At 46.0% G+C, this 18354-nt stretch overlaps 1 protein-coding gene across 2 annotated transcripts; it reads right to left on the bottom strand.

Moving 5' to 3' along the window:
* Window positions 1–4262: 4262 nt before the first annotated feature.
* Window positions 4263–17217, bottom strand: LOC142296092 (perilipin-2-like). Of its 2 annotated transcripts, none has more exons than XM_075339332.1 (7): window positions 17175–17217; window positions 13639–13834; window positions 8362–8444; window positions 7676–7928; window positions 7025–7209; window positions 4923–5057; window positions 4263–4845 (listed from the first exon to the last, which is right to left on the bottom strand). In XM_075339332.1, exons 1-7 carry the CDS (start codon window positions 17205–17207, stop codon window positions 4477–4479), a joined length of 1254 nt encoding a protein of 417 aa, XP_075195447.1. In that variant the 5' UTR covers window positions 17208–17217; the 3' UTR covers window positions 4263–4476. The 2 variants fall into 2 exon arrangements, with proteins under 2 accessions (XP_075195447.1, XP_075195437.1); XM_075339322.1 differs by having other exon boundaries at window positions 4263–4848.
* Between the last annotated feature and the right edge of the window lie 1137 nt (window positions 17218–18354).

The following is an 18354-nucleotide window of genomic DNA, read 5'->3' on the forward strand; positions in this document are numbered from 1 at the left end:
TAGAAGGTAAAAAGGTAGACACTGGTAAGGCATGGACCAAATGTATATTTTCTTTTCTAAACAGGTCTATATAAGATTTTTGGGTTTAGCTCCTAGAACATTATTTCCCCTAGCTACATCAGCAGGATAGTGACCAGGGATGTACAATTTTTATATAATTGACTAAATAGTGTGATAAACAGGTATATTCTCCAATTCCAGATCCTAAACCAGAGTCAGTAGCACAAGGTCTCAAGCCAGGAGACTGATTAATCCTAAAAAGACATGCAAGAAAGAGCCACGAGTCAAGACTAGGTGGGCTGATCCAGCATCTAACCACAGCAACATTACAATCTCTTCAGATTGGGGCTGATTTATGGGAAATAACCAATAGAAGGGAAAACATGCTTACAGAAACCCTATGCAAACAAGGGCTCATGGTGGGAGAAACATTCTCCGCCCTGAACTAAACAATTAGTTTAAGTGGGCAATTTTCATGGGTAACACACAGACCTGTATAACTGGTATTGTCTTGCGTATTTGTAGCCGTAAAAGTGCAACTCTGTACTACATAAAGATGATCAGGTCCACATGTAAGGAAAATCTGACTAGAAGTTCTTTGACTAGGATACGGAAACAAGACAAGAGATCCTTTAGTGCTGTGATATACCATATTTTTCGCTTTATAAGACGCACCTGATTATAAGACGCAACCCCAAATTTGGTGAAGGAAGAGAATTTTTTTTAATGTTAAATGGGATCCATCTTATGCCAGTGTCCGTCTAACATCATATAGGGTATATGTCCCTCATCCTAAAATTAGCCCCCCTTAATCTGGCTATGGCCCCCTTATATTGAATATAGCCTCCTTGTGCTGGGACATATCCCCCTGTGCTGCCCATGGCCCCTATAGATGGCACATCTCCCCTTTGTTAGATACACCCCCCCCATGCTGCTGCCCATAAAACAAAACACTTTCCTTACCTTCTCAGCGCTGTCCCTCCTCGTGCATCCCACCTCGCAGTTGAGCTTCGGCTTCCTCTACTTCCTGGTTCTTGCTGCCGGTCATGTGATCGGCACAGCAGAGTGATTTCATCTCTACATGTCTTATCACAGACCGCAGCAGCAGGAGACTGGAGATCAGCCCTGGAGGTAAATAAAGCTTTTATTTTACTATGGGCAGCAGCATGGGGGCCCATCTCTAACAGGGGGGGGGGGGGATAATGTGCGATCAAAGGAGGGCGCAGGCAGATCTAATATTCCCCAGCCCCTCAGTGTGATGCAGTTTCAGCACCACACTGCTGATGGACAGCAGTTGTGCATATTATATGTGCGGGAGCAGGAGATCAAACGCTGCCGCCCACAGCTATCACCTGCCCCCAGCACCGCTCAAGAGCAGACCCTGCAGTGTATAATTTATATATGTACACGCCCCGTATATTCGGTTTTTAATTTGGGGGAACAATAGTGTGTCTTATAAAGCGAAAAATACAGTAATTAAGGGTATCTAGGTAGATACCTGTGGCAGGTAGGAGAGTCCTGAGGATGTGGGTAGCGTACTTCTATATACCTCCCGATATGGCCATAATTAGTCACAAAAGGATTGTAAGAGAATACAACTTAATTTGTATTCTATAGACTACATCTTGTAGTATAACTAAATAAGGTCATAGGATTCAATTTACACTGATGGGCTGTGAAGTTGCACATTTCTACACACCCCTGCAGCTCTAATTGGTGCATGGTAATTTTTGTGTGATGTTCTATATAAGCTGGTCACATGATGTAATAAAACCATACCTTCAGTACACCTCATTTGGCTGTCCTGTGTTGCTCTCCAAGCACTTGTAAAACAAATGTTATTAATTTGGAGCTCCAATGGCATAGAAGTAAAGGATTTCTCACTGCACCAATCACTGCAGCAATAATGCACCTCAACACCTATGCTGCAAGGCGAGGTCCTCAAGGTTCCAGGCCACACCACCGTACAGACCATCAATGCAATGAGGGCCACCATACAGACCCAAAACCCATGAAAGTAGCTGGACTACTCTTTCCACAAGCTCCAGTTTAGGGACCCACCCAGGGGGTTCACTGATGTAGCACTGGGTTTCATACAGTCTGATAAGAAACTCATGTTCATGTGCAGAGATTTTGGCCTAGCAGCAATAGACTAAATATGACTGGATGTCTGGTCCATGTCTTTCTAAACCTTTGGCATAATAGAGAACACCTGTAAGGGCAATACTGGACTGTAAGGGCAATACTGGACTGTAAGGGCAATACTGGACTGTAAGGGCAATACTGGACTGTAAGGGCAATACTGGACTGTAAGGGCAATACTGGACTGTAAGGGCAATACTGGACTGTAAGGGCAATACTGGACTGTAAGGGCAATACTGGACTGTAAGGGCAATACTGGACTGTAAGGGCAATACTGGACTGTAAGGGCAATACTGGACTGTAAGGGCAATACTGGACTGTAAGGGCAATACTGGACTGTAAGGGCAATACTGGACTGTAAGGGCAATACTGGACTGTAAGGGCAATACTGGACTGTAAGGGCAATACTGGACTGTAAGGGCAATACTGGACTGTAAGGGCAATACTGGACTGTAAGGGCAATACTGGACTGTAAGGGCAATACTGGACTGTAAGGGCAATACTGGACTGTAAGGGCAATACTGGACTGTAAGGGCAATACTGGACTGTAAGGGCAATACTGGACTGTAAGGGCAATACTGGACTGTAAGGGCAATACTGGACTGTAAGGGCAATACTGGACTGTAAGGGCAATACTGGACTGTAAGGGCAATACTGGACTGTAAGGGCAATACTGGACTGTAAGGGCAATACTGGACTGTAAGGGCAATACTGGACTGTAAGGGCAATACTGGACTGTAAGGGCAATACTGGACTGTAAGGGCAATACTGGACTGTAAGGGCAATACTGGACTGTAAGGGCAATACTGGACTGTAAGGGCAATACTGGACTGTAAGGGCAATACTGGACTGTAAGGGCAATACTGGACTGTAAGGGCAATACTGGACTGTAAGGGCAATACTGGACTGTAAGGGCAATACTGGACTGTAAGGGCAATACTGGACTGTAAGGGCAATACTGGACTGTAAGGGCAATACTGGACTGTAAGGGCAATACTGGACTGTAAGGGCAATACTGGACTGTAAGGGCAATACTGGACTGTAAGGGCAATACTGGACTGTAAGGGCAATACTGGACTGTAAGGGCAATACTGGACTGTAAGGGCAATACTGGACTGTAAGGGCAATACTGGACTGTAAGGGCAATACTGGACTGTAAGGGCAATACTGGACTGTAAGGGCAATACTGGACTGTAAGGGCAATACTGGACTGTAAGGGCAATACTGGACTGTAAGGGCAATACTGGACTGTAAGGGCAATACTGGACTGTAAGGGCAATACTGGACTGTAAGGGCAATACTGGACTGTAAGGGCAATACTGGACTGTAAGGGCAATACTGGACTGTAAGGGCAATACTGGACTGTAAGGGCAATACTGGACTGTAAGGGCAATACTGGACTGTAAGGGCAATACTGGACTGTAAGGGCAATACTGGACTGTAAGGGCAATACTGGACTGTAAGGGCAATACTGGACTGTAAGGCATACCTAGGTTTTAGAGGTGGATAGTAGGGAGGGGTCATGATGCACTGTTATGGAGTAATGTAGCCCCATCCTAGTATATGATTGCAACCAGTAATTAAAGTGCTATATTGTTGGATTCAGGTCCTCAGCTGTTTTTTGCTACATCTGAGATTAACATGTATGCAGACAGATTCCCTTTATTATGGTTCTGGACCTGCCCCCATATTGAGAGCAGTGCTGCTGCGAGAAAACAAAAACTAAAAAAACCACTCCTGAGGGGGAATAATGTCAGGCATAGGGGTGGAAACAGCACTGCTTCAGTCACCGCTCCATCTATAGTAAGTGATGGCTGTAACTGCAACAAATGGTCCCTGCATTAGAGCCAGCTTTCAGATTCTCCCATTACAGAAATTGTAGCTGGTGATTGTGAAGTTCTATGAAGCACTGCCAGTGGGGTCTTAGAAGAACTTGCATTGTCAGTGTGACTCTAGCTCCTCCCTTCAAAAGAGGTGAATTCTAAAGATTCCATGGAGTAATCTGGAAGTTTAAAGCTTGCCTTCAGACCACAGATTTTACCCATCAACTATGGTTGTGAAGTTTATACACATCTGACAGACAAGTCAATGCAGTATTTTATTAACATACAAAAGTGCATTAAAACAGTTACATACTGGGGGTTATACATTAGTGATGCTGGTTACAGTTAAGCTGGATTTGTGAAGACAAAAATAAAGACAAGGGTCAATGACCGCCAACCCCCTTCACATCTTCCATGGTCTGTTGCCAGATACTGGCCCTCTGATTAAGGGGAAAGCAAGGAGATGGAAAACAAATGACAAGTCAGTGATGTTTGACAGTTCAGGTGGGTTTTACTTTTTGTCTGAGCCTCCATCATCAATTTCTTCCTCCTTATCTTGGCTACCAGCCAGTTCTGGAGTGAAGTGACCTACCAGCCAATTTAGTGGAGTGTTATTTATAAAGTAGGTTATCATCTCATCCATACCATCCTTTATTTGTGTAATCTTGTCCTTAGTGGCGGTTAAGAGGCTGTCAGACATGTCTCTGAAGGAAGAGGCAGAGTGGAAGTTTTGATAGATATCTGCAGCCATGGCACTAATACTTTGAGCCTTGTTCTGAAGGTTTTGCTGAAGACCTTGGACACTGGAGACCAGAGACAGACATGTGCTTTGCAGGTGATTAGCAAGATGCCGGGCAATAGCCAGTGTGCGAGATTCAATCTGCTGAAAGGAGAAGAAATGTTATGTTTCCAGTACACAGATGATGCCTAGCATAAGACTCAAGGGAATGTCATTACCTCTGCACCCTCAGTTTCTCCACCAGCATCTTCTCTGGAGCCTTTTGTCCACTCCACCCACTTGTTGTATATGTTCTCTTGAGCATCATGGATCTTCTGATTTGCATTATTCATGTTCTTTCTTGCATATTCAATCTGAAAAGTTGTATATAAGCAGGTGAGATTATATGCACTACATTTGGCTTATTCAGGTACCCTGAAATATCCTCAATATCAGAGCCAGAACCAAGATTATTATGCTTGTCAGGCAAGTGTTTGTCAAATTTCAGAAATCAATAGCACTCACCTGTATTATACTACACCCCTATAAAACTACACTACACCTGCCCCCCCCATATACCACACCTGTAAAACTACATTCTCATATCCTACACCCCAAATATTTGTCAGTTACCCCCCTTCCCCCCCCCATTGTCTTCACAGGTTACTAATAACCACTCACCTCTTTTTGTCCCCTCCTCAGGCACCTCTGTACAAGTCCCCCGCTGAGCAGCTTCTTTCACATGCCCAGGCTGCGCCGATGCTGTACTCCTAGGAGCCGCTGCTTCTCTCCGTACAGGCCCCGCCGCTTCAGCTTCTTCTCATGCCGGGCGGGAACTTTTCAACTGACACCCGCACGCCGTACTGATGATATCAGGGCGCGTGCGTGTCATAGAAAAGTGTCGGGCAGGGTACAGAGGAGAGATTCCTGCGTTCCGCTCTTACACTGTGTGGCGCTACAGGATCTGTCCTGTTCCCTGCCCAGCATGCAGCGTGTGATGAGGGCAATCTGACCACAGGCCTCCCGGAGCCTGGAGCTCTGGACAACAGGTCAGATTGCCCTCATCACTGACCGGCAAGCAAGGACGCCCTGAACCATTATCAAAATTCATAGTGTTAAAAACAAAACCATATTCAGTGAGGAATTTCCCATTACAGAGGGGATCTCCTTAGGAACAACTGCAATCTCTTAAGCTGATCTGCAAGATTCAGCCAGACAGCATTCTTCATATGAAAGCTAACCTATACATTGAAAATTTAGGACTGGTTTTTGGTTACATTATAGTGCAAGATCTCTAATCTGCAAAGTTTTCCAGATAAGAATCAATTTGTTAAACTCAAGAAGTGTCAAATTACAAGTAAAAACAAACCACACGGCACCTTTTAGCAGAAAAAGGCAAGTGTGAATAGATACAAGCTGCTGTGTGTACAAGTGGGGCAATTCAAAAGATGTAAGAGTAGAGGCCTTTAATATTTGCACCATCCTTTTATGAATCACCCCTTGTACAGAATACAGAAGCACTGGTGGAGAGGGTTTTTGTTAAGACTTCTCTACATTGGGCTGATAGCAATGCTTAGTCAAAGGTTTCAATGAATGCTGAATCCCATTTAAAAAAGGGGAGGGATGCCCACAGTAAACATTTAACTTGTTTCATCTTGGAACGTTAAATTCTGCAATTTGATAATAAACCTGCACTGAAACCTTTTAAAGTGCGCTGTTGCAATATTCTGTAGTGGCGGTCTTTTAATGTAGAGTACTGGGTGGGAGAAGCACAAGTCACTGAGTGCACAGACTAAACAGACCATAGGAGAGTTTCTGCCTCAGTCCTGAGCTTGGCTATCACGGACATTGAGGAGCTCAGAACTGGAGAGGTGACAGACTGGTAAGAAGTTATTAGATGTTCAGAAAGCAGCATCTACAAGACCCAGCTGTTGTCAGTTATGGGCACCTTGCACCTCTCCCACTGCCCCAGGGCTGAGAGCTGTGCAGACCATGAACTGGAACACTCTGCAATGGGCAGATATAGCCATGATTGGATGCTACACCACAATTGAGATACCACAGGATCATGTTAAAACATTCAATTGGCCCTTATGCCAAGATCTGTTGATTCAAGTGTACTTTTGTAGGACAAGTACATTAAACCATTTGTAGACCTTTAATCTGAGTCATTTGATTATTGGCTCTAGGTTGTACCAGAAAAGGTCACCTTGTGGCTGATGGGCTACCATGAATATGAGTACCAAGTACACAAATTTTATGATTCTATTCCATGTAGCAGCAATGGAGCGTAGCCTTAATGTAGATGATTTCTCAGTACATTTGAATTACATGTACTAACCAGGTCAATGGTGTTCTGGAGCTGAGCAATGGCTTCCTGACTCCTGCATTTGGCATCCTTCACACTGGTCAGGGCCTGTTGATAAGCACGCTTGCGGGCCTTAGTAGAGAGGGATCCCAGGCGCATGTAGTAGCCAGGCTTATCTTGGGACATCTCAATGCCTTGTGTTTCAGCTGTGTCCTTCGCTATAAAGAAATTTGTAATGCCCATATATTAACAGCTTAGCTGGGTACATTAGCTGGATGAACAAAATGCAGAAACATTAAGATTGTGATTACAAAGATGGAGGGGGGGGGGGGGGGATGACAAACCAAAGCACCCCTTTAAAAGATTAATATGGTGAGAGAAGCTGCATGAAGCTGAGGCAGCCTCCTGTGATATCACATTTTAGACATCACCAGAAATGCAGTAAGATATTAGCCAAATCTAGGGCATTTTAGTTGGGAAGTTGGTTAAATTGGCATTCAGTGACAGACCAGCCTTTCAAAGGTCACAAGAAATAAAACTTTGTGCCCATTTATAAAAATGGAAATTACCCTTTAGTCAGGCTAGTTTTTTTGGCCTGAAACCAACAACTCTCACGTACCCTGTCCACAAAGGTAGGCAAGTTTCCCAGGCTGGGTCACCATTGGCTTGCTAGGTTTCGCTTACCTAGCTCTTCATCTGTTTGTGGCAGGTATTGTTCCAGAAGATATTCAGACCTAGTTAGTGCAGAGTCCACACGGTCGCTTATGATCTGCACTACACGGCTTCCCAGAACAGTATTAATGCTGCCATTTACAACAGCCTTAGACATCTCCACACTCTCCTGAACAGCTCCCTTGGTTTTATCCACTACTCCTGTGATACTATGGATAACAGCATCTCTGGCACCAACAACTGCTTCTGAGGCATTAGCCACAACCTAAAATGTACAAGATGACACCTCTAATATGACAGTAGGTAAAGTTTAAGGGGGGGGGGGGGGGGGGGGGTGTCCACTAAGACTGCCCCTGTAAAAATAAGCCTATACCCCATTGGTGAAGTTGCAGAGATGTCAAGCCACATTCCCAGGGCCCACATGACATGCGGGACCCGCGACCAATAAGCACCCAGTATCTCCCCAACTGGACATTTCAGCAGGATGTGAGCGCTGTGCTGACTTCCTGCTCAAAAATGTCCAAAGGTGGGGAGAAGGACGCCAGTGGAGATTGGTAATGGGGCAAGTGGGTCATCATGTGGAGCCTGGAGAAGAGTATAGGCACATTTATTTATGTGAGCAAACAAGGGGACTGAGATGGGGGTTGTTTAAGTAGTGGACACCTTCTTTAAGGCTCTACATGACTTCAGTAGCTTACCTTTTCAGAAGACTGATACAGAATAGGCAACCTTTCTTCAATTTTATCAAGTCCAACGCAGGCAATATTGTTTGCCAGAGCAACTGGGAAGGGAGAGGGGAAAAGAACAAAGTTACATCTACATATTGATGCCAGCAGAGTTCTGGCAAATACTGGCAAGGTGCTATGCATACTTCTGATGCTAGGAGAGAATGGACTGTAGGTTACAAGATACAGCCCTTCCATGATACAGGCCTTGTTTATGTTTCTAGTGTGAAGAATAAAGGTGAGTGAATCAGGCAAATTTGGAATTTGTGTGGCATCTCCTGGGAAATATGCCGAGAAGATATTCTATTTGAATTTAGGCGATGTACACATGCTGAATCTGGGTGGTGACCAAAAAAAAAAAAAAATGAAGCCTGTGATTACAAAATGCAGACTGGGACTCAAAAATAGAAATCAAAATTATGAGTATGCAATACTAACCAAGTCACTGGTGTGGCTGTAACTGCTCCCGTGGCCTCATTCACTTCTGGGGCTACTCATAACCTTCATTTACATATGCACCGCTTCCCCTGCCCACTGCTGTGGTTGCAGTCAGAAACCCACACACACACTTAGTGACTGACACTTGCAGTTACTGACCAGGTCTATTGCACAGTAAAAACATAGGGTCCCCCTAGCACAGAAAGCTTATGGCTACAACTCCTAGCCATGTGCTTATCTTTCCTGTGTTTCAAAACAGAAAACTGCATTTAAAAAACAAAAAAATCCAAACACATGTGCAGTCCCTCCAATATTGATACCCAAGAGCCCAGCATCTAGGGGCTGGTATGCTCAGGCTAGGGAGAGTCATGCTTTTTGGGCTCCGCCGAGGCTACAAATCCTACAGCTGCCCAGGATTGCTGGTACTTTACCTGGCTCTTGCTGATTGCCCTGAGATTGCAGTTTAAGGGGGGGGGGGTTTCAGGGGTGATGTCAGCTCACAGCTGCCACCAAGACTCAAATTAGTAATAGGAGGCAGCTGAGACCTCACTCCCACATTACTAATCTGTAAGTGAGAAGAAATAAAAACTAAAAAGACTTTGGTTGGTTAACTTTACCTCAGGTGACTTCAGTGATCTCACTTGAGTTAATTGAGGTCCCCAGAGGTCAGGTTACCTGTGGTCACAGGTGGAAGGCAGTGAGAACCTCCAGCTGTAGCTAACCAGAGTGATGTCACAGCTGATCGCAAGGCTCAGTCTGCCTAAAACTCAGTAGGCAGTCATATTCCATGACTGCACACCAACTTGAGATTAAAATGCCCCTCCCTACCTCCAGTGTTTATCCTGTCCCTTCAGGAGAGTTGCATGACAGGTGCTCCTAGCATGGTGCAAATTTAACCAGATTAAAGGATTACAGGCTCAGGGGTCTCAGCCTTGTCAAGCTACCAAGGGACCAGGGCCGCCACTAGGAGTCCCATACTGGCAAAGTTTTCGGGCCCCCTTGGGACTCTGCCCAGGCTCAACCCCCAGCTCCGCCTCCACCACTCAAACTTCCTAGCCTCACTGCTACTTTTGCAATAACACTCAGCCATAGCCTCAGCCATAGATTAAGCTATATACGTCCACCCACAGCTACATATTGCACACTATGCAGGACACATCTTACACAACACATACAGACAGCACATAAATGAGTCACATTATACTCACCTGCCCTTGATGCAATTCAGCGCCCTCCCATGCATCTAGCTGAGGTAAGGCAGGGGTTGGGAGGCCCCCCCAGTCTGAGATCACCTGAACCTGTCTGGGATCAGCGCCCCTACCCCAGGCTGAGAGCAGTGGGCCCCCCCCCGGTCTGAGATGAGCGGGCGGGCCACCTCACACACCCTGGCGAATGTCTTCAGCTCACAGCGCTTACCTGTCCCGCTGGCTGCCGCATCCTAGCCACCTCTGCCGCCGTTACATGCAGGAGGGTAATGAGGTCGCAGAGTGATGACCTCACCACACTGCTGCAAGGTCCAGCAATGATGTGCCGGCGCCCTGCTCCAATGACTGCCTCCACTCCACCAGATGGCCAATTTGCATTCTCCGCCCTGTCACATGCAAATAGTGATTATAGTCATAAGAAGGTGAAGTGACACCACCGGGCAACTGTGACTGGGGCCTGGTGAAGGAGGGGCCCATCCTGCCGGGGGCTTAATAAAAATAAGTATTTACCCTGGGCCTGTCCGGGCCCCCTACACCAGGCACAGTAGTAATGCCCTGATTGCAGCCCTGCAAGGGCCAACACCTTTAAGAAAGGTCCCTCAGCCATCACTTGCTATAAGAATGGAGATTCCCCCGAGCCCACCCTCCCTGCCAAGCAGTCCAGTGCTAACAAGTCACATTTTTCACAAAGGAATCGCCTTCTAGAGAAAATTGGATATAGCGCAATAGGACAATTGTAGAACCACAGACCTTTTTATAGTAGCCCAGGATCCCACCCTTCACATTAAATGGGTCCCGGCAAAGAAAAAGTAAAGGTCTTACCATGATAAACTGGGTACAAAAAAAAAAAAAAAAAAAAAAAAATATAAGCTGAGGCTTCCGCTTTGTTATCACAATTTGATTAATACCAAATGCAGCCTTTTATATTGCTTGATTAATATGCATTTTAATATCCTAATCTATGCCCTGTCAGGAACAAAGATACTGACAGAATGCAGAGCATCTCTTTAAGACTCCCCTGATGAGTAACTAATGAAATGCGTTGGGTGGATGCATATTGATCAAGCAAGATAAAGAAAGGCTGCATTTGGTATTTATTAATCAAATTGTGATAACCAAGAGGACACCTCATCTGGTGGCAGAGAGCTCCATAGTCTACCTCAGGCTCACTGGTCTCACAAGAAAATCTAGGGTCTCCCTGCTCTCAAATGAAGAATCACTCTGGGATTTAAAGAGACCCTCGTTCCTCTAGATGTTCCCTGGTCACCATTGAAGGCTGTGTATATGTCTACACTAGTGACAATTATACACTAATGGAGTATAGTCCATTCCTAGTTAGGCAGTCTGCCCCAGGTGGTAGAGGGTTTGTTTTTTTATACCAGCTCAGGATAGGACTAGGTTACTGTATGGCGGGTCCATCATTACCCAAGGCACAGTCCTTGGACTTCTGGGGCCAGAATGTGACCTCTGGTGGAACAGGCTTGGCAATTTCTGGGTGTTCTGGATCCTAAAACAGGCATGTTACTTCTCAATGAGAAACCTTTGTATGCAGTGCATATTGTTTCAGATTGATCATACTATCCAGATTTCTGGAGTTTACAAATTGGTTACTATATCTAACCAAGTTCTTGCCTGGGACTTGGGTCCTAAAAGGAGTTGTCCAGTAAACAACACTTTTTTTCTCAGAAATCTTATGTTCCTTTCCACACGTTATTTTAACACTATTACCTTTTATTGTTCTCTAGCAGCACATCCTCATTGTTGGCTCCAGCTGATGGGGTTAATATCTCTCCTGACTTCCTGGGTTCAGTTCCCACAACTTCCATGATCCTTTGCAGTGGCCTGTAGGACTGCATCTATCACACCCACTCAGCACTCCACCCAAACGCCTCCCTGCCATCTTCCCTGTCTCTGCATGTTATCGAAGCACAGAGAAATCACATCAATGACAGCAGCAGCTCCATCTCTGCACAGCCAGGGAAAACACACTGCTCTGCAGATGCACACTGTGCTCTGCGATAAAATATACTCACCTGTGTAGCACTACTCTGCAGGAAGTGAAAATAGACCTACAATAAGAATTTACATTGATAGTGAAAAGTTAAAAAAAGATAAGGGTGAACCACCACTTTAAGGCTTCTGTACCCCCCTGAGCCATTTGGTATTGCTCCTGTGGAACGATCTGGAAAATGGGAATTACACCTACTGGTAATTCAGTTTCCATTAGTCCCTCAGGATAACACCCTTACTTCCATCCTCTTAGTAACTCATTGGCAAAATAAACTGTATTTGTTGGTATAAATAGTGTATCCCCCCCTCTGCAAGTACTAGAAAAAGACACTGGAGGGTGGAGGGGGTCTTTTAACCTCTGATCCTGTCCCTGTATAGGTCAAGGGGATTACCCCCTGTAGTGCTGTCATGAGAGAATACTGGAAACTGAGTTACCAGTAGGTGCATTTCCCATTTTTTGTATTTCATTTCAAAATAAGGATTTTGGGGGGCTTCTTTTGATAACAGATTACTGATGGAGGGGGTCTGAGATGCCTCACATTACTGATCTAGGGCTTCGTGGCAGCTGTGGGCTGTAATTAAGCCCCTGTTAGCCCAATTGCCACCACACCAATTAGGAAGAGCCAGGTAAAGTGGCAGGATTGTAACATCTAATGAATGCAGCAGTCCTGGGCAGCTGCCAGCTGCCTTTTCTTCTTTTTGGCTGAGGAATGGGGCACCACAAGCATGAGTCTTCTCAGCCTGAGAAACCCAGCTGTCTGGCTTTATCAGGGAACTGTACACTTTTCTACCTACTTTTGTACATAAAAGCAGCATGTGTTTCCTCCTCTTTTGCTACACAGCCAAGATAAGCTCATGGCTGGGGCTGACAGCCGCTGTAGGCTGTGCTTAGTATCATAATATGGTGAGGCCCCTATGAAATTTTACGGTACAATATATACCTGCTCACCAGCATCTGATTGGAAGCATCAGACATGCTATCACTGTGTGCGCGTGCACATGTCTGCCTGCAACCAATCAGATGCTGGTGGGTGGGGAAAGAAGGCATATTCAAAATAGGTAATGAGTGGCTTGGAAGTGAATGAGTGACTGTGGGAGCTTACAGCTGCACCGGTGACAAGGCAAGTATAAAGATTTGCTCCTACCCCTTTGTGCCAGATTCTGGTCCCAATAGACTAGGAAAAGGCAACTGGCCAGATGCAGGGATCAATCACTGCCCACCGAGTCAGCAGGGGATTGATCTGCAAGCGCTCAAAAGTCCAAGAAAATGCACCATAACCTTGGCTGCACTGAACCATCCTGGACATCAGCAGGAAATCCCATTTCTGTGAAAGGCTCAGGGTTACTAGAAGCAGTGAGGATTGGAAAGTAGACTATGGCTCTGCATCATAAAGGCTGAAAAAAAACAAAAACACCAAACAACCCACAAGTCTGCATTCTGGAAAATACAGATTTGTACATTTCAGTACTCCACTTGCAGATGAATTTGCTGATCTTCAGGACAAGTTGCCTTGCAGCAACCCACCAAGCATTCGGTGCGCAGATTACCACAGAATGACATGTTTGACAGTGACCACCATCGAGACGCTAAACCTACTTTGAGGCTCGAGTTTCTGCAGGATTGGCATGGCGCTGGTGATGGCCACAGAAGTGATGCTCTTCACACTTTTCTCTGCGACGTCACATACAGACTTCAGGTAGGGATGGTTGTCTTTAGTGGTCACGTAGGTGGAGGACACCATGTCATATGTAGAGCTCACAAATGGGAGGTTTATCAACCTTACCACCACATTCTACACAAGAAAAAAAGAACAACAAATCACTTGTACAGTCTGGTAATTCCATTCAAAATAAATTTCATTAAAATTAATTCTTCCATGAACTAGATTAAATCCCCAGGGTCAGACTAATCAGTTTAGTCTCCATTTTACAACAACATGGCATGCTGCAATGATCACTGGATCCTAAAGATGCACCTAGGAAAAGGCATTACTTCTATAGCAATAAATGCTTACCAATAACAATCTTACCCAATTTCCATTGCCGCATCCATCCCCTCCTCAAGAATAAAACCTCTAATTATGCTGGATCACAGGAGTGCGGGACCTGGAGGCCACTAACAGGGTAAAGCATATGGACTGAAGGTAACAGATCAGACAGGTTTGGGGAGAGGTGGGAACCATCTCTTGGGATTGTGCACTGGATGTCACAGCCAGGTTCCCATGATACCAAGTGACCACTGATGAATCCACTGCCAGATTACTGAACTGTGGACAGCAGTCTGATCATTGGAGTTCACACTGGGGATTGCTGTGCAGCCGTGTCCTGCAATCAGACAGGGTTCAACTGAGGGCTGCCTGCTGCTCAATTAACTGAGCTGAACCATTGCTGGATTGCAGGACAAAGCACCAGAGCAGTCCGGTCATGGGACTACATCAGGATGAGTTGTGTTACATCTAATGAATGTGCCATGTCTGGGTTGGCTGCAGGTTAGTATTTTTAGGCTGTTATGGGGCAATATCCACAGACCTTCTGAAACTGAATAACCAGCAGTCAGCTTTACCATGGATTGGTTAGAAAAAAAAAAGAATATAAAAAGAAATACAGCACTTTTTTAATTTAAATAAATTGGGTGGATCTTTATTTTTCATAAACAGCCACAGTAAGGCTGCTTTCACACTACGTCTTTTTAACATGCGTCCTGAAATTATCCCCCCCCACCCGCAAAAACAGATCCAGTGCAAATATGTTTTCACTTCAGTGCATTTGCAATGGACTCGCGTCCACATGCATTTGCGTGCGTTATAGTGAGGATCCAGCAACTTCCAGTTTAACTTTCCAAAAACGCTACTTGTAGCATTTTTGAGCTGCGTCCAAATACTGCAAATCGCTGGATCCTGACTAAACAGCACGCAAACGCATGTGAACGCTGGCATGCTGATACAGGATCCTGCTTGAGCATGCCCAGAAACCAGCCTGGCGTGATCAGTCCCTCTCTCCCCCTCCCCCCTCCTTAGAGCAGTGGACGCTCGTAACCAAGATAAATATCAGGTAACCAAGCAAAGCGCTTCTTAGTTACCCGATGTTAACCTTGGTTACAGCTTACTGCAGTTGTCAGATGCCGGCTCCCAGTCCATCACATTCAGTTCCCCTCACTCCCGATGACATGACTTCAATGCCCGCCCATAAACTTCAAGTGACAGGATCCTGGAAAATAACATGCGTTTCTTTGCAAAACAGGATCTGCTTTCGCAGCAAAAAAACATTTATGAGGCATTGAGGCATGTTAGAAAAACAGTGTGAAAGCAGTCCCCTGGAGGCTGCAGCTAGTTTTACCCCTGCTGGTAATCAAAAATATGGCAAAACCACATGCCATTCATTACGTTATTTTACACTACCATACAATAAATCAGATACTAAAAGAAGGGGGGCATATCTAGCAGTCTGCAGACACTGGCACACAGTGGGCAGGGGAAAAGTGAATATTCATGAAGCTTAATGAGCAGGCCAGGAGAAGTGTGACTGCAGTGTAATCTTCCAGGAAATATGTATAAGGCTGTGCCCACGTTTGTGCGCTCTGCACTGCAACGTCCGCTTCAGAGCGCAGCTGAAAAGCTCCGTTCTGAAACTTTGCCGACTGCAGAATTCGTGCGCTCTGGATGCTGCCTCTCCCTATAGACAGAATGGAGACAGCATGCAAAGCGCACAATAGTGACATGTTGCTTTTTAGAACGCAGTGATTTAGCAGCATGCAAATCGCTGCGTTCTAAAACGCAACGTGGGCATGGATTATGCACAAAGATTGCATGTGTCCTGCATCCCCTGCACAGTTACGCTGCAGTGCAGAACGCAGCGTAACTGCATGCAATACGCACACGTGGGCACACTGCTCTTAACCCCTTAGCAGCCACCTAGCCCTTACTCCAACCATTTTACAGCACAGAAAGTCTTGTCCCCATTTACTTCTATGGGGTTTGTTGTCTTGGGTCAGGTTTCGTTTCCAGATATAACTTCTCATTCCATATTAGACAAACCCAAATGTGCATGGGTCTGCTCATCTCTATTAAACAATTAATCAGCATGTAGGCAACTAGAGATGTGCTGTCAATCATAATACGCAGATAATGGTTTATCAGACACTTCTAAATATGTCATGAAGACCACCTTGTCTAAATGAGCCATTAGAGAAAAGTGGAGAAATCCAGACTTCAAAACCAACTAATCTGTTTACATGCCCATGCAGCTTTCAGAGACAAATCCAGAAGACCCCTCACATTAGGAGTCTGTTCATTTCTAAATAAGCCTCACTTTCATATGCAAATAAGGCTGAAGGGTTATGGTAGCCTTCATGCCTTTACCATTCCAGCTCTATTCCTCACCCAGCACCACCTCTTGCTAGAATGAGCCTCTATGCTGGGTAACCTCAGGCAATGGAGCTCTCAATGAAGTAGTAAGCGGTGGCAGAGCTGGAGTGACAGGTGTCAGATCCACAACCTCATTTTCACATGAATTAAAAACACTGATTTCTCAAAGACTGGCCATGTAAAGGTTGTGCTGAGCTTGATTTCTGGAATCTACATGCACATTACGGGGGTGAGAGCCTGCTGACAGATCCCTTTACATGCATCACATATGCATTAGATCATCTCTGAAAATAAAGAATTCAGGACCCTCACTAAGGGGTTAAAGCTGATGAGCCGCACTCACTGCAGCACCTGCTCAATGCCAGCACTGACCACAGCACAGACTGCAGGTATAGGAAGACACCCATAGGAGCACAGCCATTTCCATCAGTGATCAGATCATGTACTGCTCTACAGCTCCACACAGCGCTACAGAACAGTCCTGGCCATAATCCTCACATGGAAGCACCAACACCTGGAGACCTGCACCAAACCCGACCTGAGGTGGGCACTGCCAGCAGATCCTGTGCACCTGGGGCACTACACAGCCTGGCACCAGCAGATGGCAGATACCAGAGAGCCTCCCACAGGGCATATACCAGGGGCACTGAGGAGCCACCTACTGCTGCACTAATAGTGAGGGGCTCAGACCCCACAGTAAGGGGCAGACTATAAGCTCCACTACATCTGCTCCCTCCATGCCCAATATATACCAGGGTGGAAACATTACCTGCTGCTGCTGCTGCTCCATTGTCTCAGCCATGTCACTAGGGAAATACCTACAAAAAAATAAATTCAAGAAAACAAGTAAAAACCTCACTACATCAGCACCAAAACCACCACAGGCGCGCACTGCCACCAACAACTCACACAAACTGCCAGAGAGGAATGAGCACTCCTCGGGCGTCTGCGCACTTATAGACGGATAACCACGCCCACCTGACTATGCGCGGTCTCCGGAGGCTTCCTGCAGTCAGCTGACTGGTGACGTCACAGTCTGCTCTCCTGACTGAGGGCGGCTGTGCGCGGCGTGCAGGGGTCACGGTGTGACTGACAGTTGTGTGGTGAGGCCGGTAACGGGGGCGTGTTATGTGCTGGAGGAGCCTGTACACACGGCAGTTATTGTGGGGATAGTGGGAGTGGGCTCTGGTGTAATGTATGTATCACTTCTCCCTGCACACAGGGCATTAGAGCCCCATACACAGGGCAGTTATTGTGGGGAGAATGGGAGTGGGGTCTGGTGTAATGTATGTATCACTTCTCCCTGCACACAGGGCATTAGAGCCCATACACAGGGCAGTTATTGTGGGGATAATGGGAGTGGGGTCTGGTGTAATGTATGTATCACTTCTCCCTGCACACAGGGCATTAGAGCCCCATACACAGGGCAGTTATTGTGGGGAGAATGGGAGTGGGGTCTGGTGTAATGTATGTATCACTTCTCCCTGCACACAGGGCATTAGAGCCCATACACAGGGCAGTTATTGTGGGGATAATGGGAGTGGGGTCTGGTGTAATGTATGTATCACTTCTCCCTGCACACAGGGCATTAGAGCCCCATACACAGGGCAGTTATTGTGGGGAGAATGGGAGTGGGGTCTGGTGTAATGTATGTATCACTTCTCCCTGCACACAGGGCATTAGAGCCCATACACAGGGCAGTTATTGTGGGGATAGTGGGAGTGGGGTCTGGTGTAATGTATGTATCACTTCTCCCTGCACACAGGGCATTAGAGCCCATACACAGGGCAGTTATTGTGGGGAGAATGGGAGTGGGGTCTGGTGTAATGTATGTATCACTTCTCCCTGCACACAGGGCATTAGAGCCCCATACACAGGGCAGTTATTGTGGGGATAGTGGGAGTGGGGTCTAGCAGAGCCGGCTCCAGGTGTTTCTGGGCCCTGGGCGA

The sequence above is a fragment of the Anomaloglossus baeobatrachus genome, chromosome 1, assembly GCF_048569485.1.
Source record: "Anomaloglossus baeobatrachus isolate aAnoBae1 chromosome 1, aAnoBae1.hap1, whole genome shotgun sequence".
Lineage (NCBI taxonomy): Eukaryota > Metazoa > Chordata > Amphibia > Anura > Aromobatidae > Anomaloglossus > Anomaloglossus baeobatrachus.

What these genes read in the sequence shown, in the direction of transcription:
- LOC142296092 (XM_075339322.1), bottom strand. Translation starts at nt 17,207, where the DNA reads ATGGCTGAGACAATGGAGCAGCAGCAGCAGCAG. An exon ending in GCAGAAACTCGAGCCTCAAA is followed by an intron (nt 8,445 to 13,638) that starts GTAGGTTTAGCG and finishes CTCCCTTCCCAG; the next exon opens with TTGCTCTGGCAAACAATATT. An exon ending in TGTATCAGTCTTCTGAAAAG is followed by an intron (nt 7,929 to 8,361) that starts GTAAGCTACTGA and finishes TGTACATTTTAG; the next exon opens with GTTGTGGCTAATGCCTCAGA.